The 7,486-nt window shown below is 50.1% G+C and overlaps 1 protein-coding gene across 1 annotated transcript in view; it reads left to right on the top strand.

Annotated features, from left to right (window-relative positions):
* Positions 1-6,639, top strand: part of Sesn2 (sestrin 2) — an 18,831-nt gene extending 12,192 nt beyond the window's left edge. The window contains exons 6-10 of the mRNA XM_031378928.1: positions 360-510; positions 952-1,070; positions 1,379-1,569; positions 4,068-4,212; positions 4,913-6,639. Coding sequence (XP_031234788.1) covers positions 360-510; positions 952-1,070; positions 1,379-1,569; positions 4,068-4,212; positions 4,913-4,999 — 693 coding nt within the window. The 3' untranslated portion in view covers positions 5,000-6,639. The remainder of the gene's footprint in view (positions 1-359; positions 511-951; positions 1,071-1,378; positions 1,570-4,067; positions 4,213-4,912) is intronic.
* Positions 6,640-7,486: the final 847 nt, after the last annotated feature.

The raw sequence follows: 7,486 nt of genomic DNA, 5'->3' as shown, positions 1-7,486 counted from the left end.
TTTTGTCCAGTTGACTTATACAAAATATGGGCTTTGATCTAGCCCAGTGGTAGATTGCTAGCCCAGTGGTAGATTGCTCGCCCAGCCTGTTTGTGGCTGTAAGGTCAATTAGCAACAGCCCTAATTCCTGCACTTAGGAACCAGAGGCAGGCAGGCAGGCTCTGAGTTCAGCGTCACTGGTCTACATCGTGAGTGTAGATTCACAGGCTACGTGAGCTGCCCAGTGTGGTGGCTGGCTCAGAAACTACCCTAGTTCTTTCTGGTCACCCAGAAAGGCCTGGAAAGCGGAAGAGCTGAGTGGAGACTTCCAGAGGGTCACGAAGGGAGTAGATTGGTAATTACTGGGGTCCTTCCTACAGGGCTTTGAAGCCGCCCGCGATGTGGAAGCTCTGATGGAACGCATGAAAGAGCTTCAGGAGAGCCTGCTGCGGGATGAGGGGGCTTCCCAGGAGGAGATGGAGAACCGTTTTGAGCTGGAGAAGTCAGAAAGCCTGCTGGTGACCCCCTCGGGTACGGGATCACAGGTGTCGGTGCTGGGGGCTGCCTCTCCCTTTATACTTCTGATGGGAGCAGACACCTCCACACACCTTTGCCTTCTCCTTCGAAGAGGTTCAGACTGGCCTTTGAATCCTGGTCTGTTAGCCCTGAATTCAGGGCTTGTGTGAGGTAGATGGAGCGGAGCTCGGAGCCTTTCTTTCCCAGGCTGAGCCATTCCATGAAACTGACATTATCACTGTTGTGTTTGTGTGTGTGTGTGTGGGGGGGGGGGGTCCTTGCCTCCTGGGTCCTTGGGTAGGAGTCACCTCCTCTCCAGGAGTGGCTCTAGCTAACATCCTCCCACTTAGTGTGGGAGGGGCTCTCTGTGCTCTCTGTTCTACTCCTCTCTGAAGATAGGGAGCCTGCTGTGCTCTCCTCAGCCTCACTGTCCCTTCTTTCTGATGTGGCCCTCAGCTGATATCCTGGAGCCCTCTCCACACCCAGACATCCTATGTTTTGTGGAGGACCCAACGTTTGGATATGAAGACTTCACTCGTCGAGGGACTCAGGCCCCCCCAACCTTCAGAGCCCAGGTGTTGCTCATTGTTTCAGATTTACATAGAAGTGGTTCTAAGTTGGATACGGTCTCCCCTCAAAAACCCCCCGGGGGCAACAGAGACCTCAAAGGTCCCTATTGTGGGTTGGGAGGTCGTCACCCAGGGATATCCGGGTTGGTTTCTCCGGCTCGGCACAAGCAGTAAGTATATGAAATTTGTGGTTCAGGCAGGGTATGTTATGCAAAGCTAAAGTGTGAATCCTACACGTCCAGAGGACAGATCTCTGGCCAGCCTTGGCCTTCCAAAAGTCTTGCTCACCACTGACCTCTTCCCTGATTCCTCAGGATTATACCTGGGAAGACCATGGCTACTCGCTGATCCAGCGGCTCTACCCTGAGGGAGGGCAGCTGCTGGATGAGAAGTTCCAGGTAGCCTACAGCCTCACCTATAACACCATCGCCATGCATAGTGGTGTGGATACCTCCATGCTCCGCAGGGCCATCTGGAACTACATCCACTGTGTCTTTGGCATCAGGTAAGCCTGTGTCCCCCAAGCTCAGGTCACGCGTGTGCCACAGGTCTTCCCTGAGCTTCGCCGTCATTTTTTAGCTCTCGTACTCTTCTTGGCTATAATGAATTTTCACGCCAAGTTCATGGCTTTGCAGGTTTAAAGCTAGTAAGAATGCTCACTGTTCAAACTTTATAAACAAGACTCTTTCCACTCTCCCAGAGATAACTAGGCTTCACCTTGTTCCCTTAGACAATACTAAGGATCGGACCCAGGGCCTTGTGGATTCTAGACGAGTGTTTTTTGTTTTATTTTATTTTGTGTTGTTTTATATCGTTCTACTTATTTATTTTTGATGTTTTGGGATAGGGTCTCACTCTAACCTCAACTAGGCTAGAACCTGCATGGTTCAGGCTAACCTTGAACTTGTCACAATCCTCCTGCTTTAGCTTTTTTTTTTTTTTTTCCCTGAGACAGGGTTTCTCTGTATAGTTCTGACTGTCCTAGAACTCACTCTGTAAACCAGGCTGGCCTCAAACTCAGAAATCCACCTGCTTCTGCCTCCCAAGTGCTGGGATTAAAAGCATGCGCCACCACCATCCTCCTGCCTTAGCTTCTCAGCTGCTGGGCATACAGACCTACTCCACTAAACAAAGTACTCTAGCTTATGATTTCATGTGTTTTGTGTGTGTATTCACACACCGCTATGCAAATACACACATAAACATGTACATATGTATGTGCATGCCTCATAGACCCATGTTGTAAATTTCCAACAGCATCTTTTCTCCCACTAAAGGACAGCACCGAGGTGCACCGCAGAGCACTTTAAATAATGACATTTCCACTCATAACCTATCATGCAGCTCATGAAAATTATACACAAGAGCTAGGCATGTGGACAGGGTGAATAGTGTTGTGGGGTAAATTTTATCTTGTTAAATCTTTTCCTGATTTCAAAACAATTATGTGTATTGTATTTCTTTGTATTTATGGTTGTGCACACATACTTGTGTGTGGCACAGCCTATATATGGAGGACAGAAGAGAACTTGCTGGAGCTGGTTCTCTCCTTCCACCATTTGGAGCCCAGGGATCAAACTTGGGCCATCAGTCTTGACGGCAAGCTGCTTTAACCACTGAGCCATCTGGCCCGTTCCCTGACCGGTGTTTGAGGGAGACCTTTTTTTAGGAGGGATATGCTATTTATTTACTGTTGATGACTTAGGTTTTTTTCAGGGTTGGTTTGATTTTCCTTCTGTTCCTTTTTTCCCCTTCCCTACGGTCTCCTCTCTCCCCACCCCCAAGGAGTCTCGGAGGCTCTGCTGGCTCAGCCTTGGGACTCCTCTGCCTCTTTGGCCACCTAGGTGTTGAGATGACAGGCCACCAGCAGTGTCAGCAGTTTTTACTCTTAGAAACACCGTTTACACTGACCACTCTCCCACACCCCGTTCTTATAGGTAAATGCCCCCCAAATAATGTGATCTATCTAAGAGATATAGAGAAAACTTTGTTTGTTTATATGTTTATTTTCGAGATGTGGTCTCGGGATGGCCCAGGTGGACCTTGAACCCACAGCAGACTGTTTTAGTCTCTCTAGTGCTGGGATTGCAGGTGTGAGCTGATCACCCTTTTTCTTTCTGTAGGGTTGGTTTTTTTTTTCTTCATTTTCTTTATTTTCTTTCTTTTAATTGACTTATTACCTTGTATACCTGTAATCCCAGCACACTGGAAAGGCCAAGACAGGAAGATGAGGAGTTCAGGGCCACCCCTGGCTATTTAACCAATTCAATAGCTGGGCTCCAGGACTCTCCAAAGAACAATAGAGTGCACCCCCTCCAGGAGAGCACCTAATTTTATTACTGTCAGGTGCTTCCTTCTGCCTTTTCACACACACACACACACACACACACACATACACTAGACTAGGAAGGGAAAGACTGGTGGCTTCTCACTCCCTGCCAACTCGCTTGCTTTGGCTTTTGAAGGAGTTAATTGTTTTCTCTAGGCCTTGCTTTGTCCGCCTGTAGCCTCAGCTCTGTCTGCTTTTGCCCCCAGCCACTCCATTCTCCATGATTAGTCCTCACTGACCTTCTGCCTTTTACTATAGGGCATTAAGAATGGGAGAGCTGAATTTGAAAGTTACTCCCTGCTGTCTAGGGCAAGTGCCTTCTTTGAATCTCAGGAAAATTAAATTGATGAACACTGAATATTGTATATGACTGGAGTATATATTTTTGCAGCTTTGTGACTGACAGACAGAGCTCAGTAGCTCATGCTCATTGTCAGTATTATTTGGAGTCTTCTGTGTGAGCCTGGTTACCTATGGCACATGATGACAGTGCGAGCCTGGTTACCTATGGCACATGATGAGAGCTGTTTTTCTAAGAGGAACCAGGCTTCTCATGGCTTCCTACCTTCTCGATTTTCTGGCCACTCTGTTCCTCCTTCGGTAGGGTGGGGGTAGGGAAGCCAGGCTGCTTCTGGGAGCAGACCATGAGTAATGCTGCTGGGTCTATCTGTCAGATATGATGACTACGATTATGGGGAGGTAAACCAGCTCCTGGAACGGAACCTCAAGATCTATATCAAGACTGTGGCCTGCTACCCTGAGAAGACAACCCGCAGAATGTATAAGCTCTTTTGGAGGCACTTCCGCCACTCAGAGAAGGTAATGGCAAGATAGACATAGGAGGGGCTGTAGAAGAGTCAGGGGGTAGGACCCAGTGAGGGTCACACTGTGGGCCTGTCCTACTGGGTGAGACACATGGGCCTGTTGTCCTTGGTTAAATTCTGTCCTACTGTGTAATTTCAGATTTCATTTAAATTGGGCACTCCGGTGCCTGTTTTCCACAGGTTAGGTGGGCAGAGATGCAGATTGTTTTGTTTGTTTGTTTGTTTTGAGACTTTTTTGTGTGTAACCTTAACTGTCCTGGAACTCACTCTGTATACCAGGCTGGCATCGAACTCACAAAGATCTGCCTGCCTCTGTCCCCCGGGTGCTAGCATGAGCCACCACCACCACCTGGCCATAGGTGTGGATCTTAATCATCATGTAGGAGCAGTGTGACTTTTGGCAAGTTACCTTTGAGCTGTCGCCCCTTTATAATGACAAGGGACAGTGCCTGCATTTCAAAGTTGGAAGACACAATGAGACTATGCATGGAAACCTTTGATCCTGACCAAGAGCCAGTTAGCTGGTAGCTCTTCTTTCAGACTTGTGAGGTAAAGCATTAGTCTCTGCCCCAGATTGCCACTGAGTCTAAACAGAAGTCAGGCATCTCGGTGGGAGGTGTAGGTGAAGTGAGTGGCAGGGAACTGGCCTACTGGAAGATCAGTTGTCAGCCAGCCTCCTTCTCTCCATTCCCCAGGTTCACGTGAACTTGCTGCTCCTCGAAGCCCGCATGCAAGCGGCTCTGCTCTACGCCCTCCGGGCCATCACCCGCTACATGACCTGACTACCCGGCACACAGGACCAACACCCGGAGCAGCTGATCCTGGGCAAGGACGTCTGTCTGGAGACAGATCCAGGACCCTTTCTGTCTCATGTCTGTCCACCAAATGCTGGGGATGGTCATGCGTGTGGTCATGCGTAGCCCTCAAGGCAAGCCACACCTTCCTTTTCCTCATTGGACTGAACATGATCATCGCACTGACTTTGGGCTCTCAGCTCTGTCCCTGGAGCTGGAAGAAGATTAGGACAGGCCAAGGGCCCCATCCCTTTTTCTTTCCCTGCTCCTAAAAGCAGATGAAGGCTACAGAGCTAAGGTCAGGCTTATGTGCCAGCAGGCCGGGCCCCAGGCACCACAAGTGCTGCTTTCCTAGACTGGGAAGCCCCCGGCTGCCCTTTGGGAGAGGAGCAAGGACCTCCAGGGACCAGCACTCCAGGAAGCTTGCCTTCCCTCATTCTCCAGCTTCATCACCCCCCACTGCCCCCCACCCATCAATGTGAAAGTTGGACTCACAGCTGGTCTGTGTGCCCAGGTCCCCCGAAGCCTGTTCTGTTGGGCAGCCTGTTCTTTGGTTACCTGCCTATGGGTCCAGTCCTTTTGTCTCCCTTGTACCCTTCTCTCCCATGCCTGGTGGTGTGGGGCCTGGGAGAGGGGCCAAACATATCCAAAGAACACACTGTCTCTGGAGAGTTGGAGCCCATGGTGGTCTCTCTGCTGTCTGAAGAGTAAGGAGAGTGAACTCTGTATTTGAGTCTTGAGGGTGATGCTGGTCTCTTGAGGCCCTCCATGAAGCCAGAGTCAATCTGTCCCTCTAGATTGTATTGCTACACAGAGGCTGGCATCCCATCCTCATCCCTTGGGGTCTACCAGGAGGGCTTGCCAAAGAAAAATGAGCCTTTCTTAGGTGACACCAGGGCCCACCCAGTAAGATGCATATACCAAGGTTCTCTTTCCCTTGGCCACATGGCTCCACTCCTTAGAGCTCACATTGGAGACTGAGGACTGGCTTACATTTCTCTTCAAGGTTTGACGATTTCCTCTGGGCTCTCTGGCCAAACCATCAACAGCAGGCTGGTTTTCTCCCAAGACCTTGAAGGCCCCCCCCCCTGGAGACCCTTATTCTACAGTCAGCCTTTCCTGGCTGCCTTCCAAGGGACACCATCCCCGTCCCCATGTCCCATCTGTCCCCTCTCCTGGATTTAAATGGATTACTTGGCAGAAGCAGCCACCACTGACAAGCACTTTGCATAGCAAACTGTGAATTCTGATGCTCCTTCCCCTTCCACCAGCAGCATTGGGTGCCCCCTCTCAGACCAGTCCAGATGCCTGAGAAAACCAGGGACACCCAGCTGCCAACTCATCTCCATTGGGCCAGGCAGAACAGGAGCCTGGCCAGTGTGCCACATTTCATGCCCGTGCAGGCACGGGAAGCAACTGGTACCCCCTCCAGGCTTGAAAGCTCTCCCTGCAGTGAAGGTGGGCAAGAGAGGAGGGGGCCCCAGCATGGGGGGAAGTTCTAGAGGGGACATGACAATGCCAACAGTGTCCCCTGGGTGGGCGGGAAAAGGCATCCAGTGTTAAAGTGCAGAAACCTTGGACCTTGTGAGCGGTAATAGAAATAAAAGTTTGCTGAGGTTTGTTTTGTAGTCCTCGTTAATGGGATGTTTGTCCATTTCCTGAAGGCCAGAGTTCACATCCTAGTATAAGCCAGAAGCTATGATTGCGTCACAGACTTGACCTCATGGCCTCTGCCCTGCCTTTGCCTGTGCCCAGTGATTGCAAGACTGGGAATTGGAAGTCAACTGAGACCGAGACTAGGGCTCAGTAATTCTGTTTGCCTCGTGTGTGAGGTTCCGGGCTGGATTTGGCATGCGGACTAAGAAATGGCAGTGTCCTTTTCTGACTAAGGTGGCCCTGAGCTGGGTAGTGGGAGGCCACCCTGAAGCTGCAACCCACTGAGGTGAAATAAGATTGGTGAGGCTGTGGAGCCAGGGCTCTTACGGGACTTGCTTGACCAAGGCCTTGGCATGCTGCATTCCTGGTGTTTTCCCCATTTGTGGACATCCTGTGACCAGGGTGAAGGTGGGGTAGGGAGTGTTGGCCACCTGAGGGGTCATGCCTCACCACATCATTATGCTTCTTGCCTAGAAACTGAGGAGTCAGGACTATCAAAAAGAGTTAAAAATAGGGGGAGGAAGAAAAAAAGAACTTGAGAGAATGGCTCAGGGTTAAGAGCGTTTGCTGCCCTTGCAGAGTGCTGGAGTTTAATTCCCAGCACCTGTACAACTGCCTATAACTCCAGATCCAGCAGATGTAACGCCCTCCTTTGTCCGACTTGGCACCTGCACACATATGCCTATACACACAAACACACATAAATAAGAAAGTTAAGTGTGGCTGGACATGGTAGCACACATCTTTGATCTCTGCACTTAAGGAGATTGAGGCAGGCAAATTAGGAGTTCGAGGCCAGCTTGGTCTTCAATGGGAATT

The sequence above is a fragment of the Mastomys coucha genome, unplaced genomic scaffold, assembly GCF_008632895.1.
Source record: "Mastomys coucha isolate ucsf_1 unplaced genomic scaffold, UCSF_Mcou_1 pScaffold18, whole genome shotgun sequence".
In the NCBI taxonomy this organism is placed as follows: Eukaryota; Metazoa; Chordata; class Mammalia; order Rodentia; family Muridae; genus Mastomys; species Mastomys coucha.
This window is presented reverse-complemented; position numbering and strand designations above follow the sequence as displayed.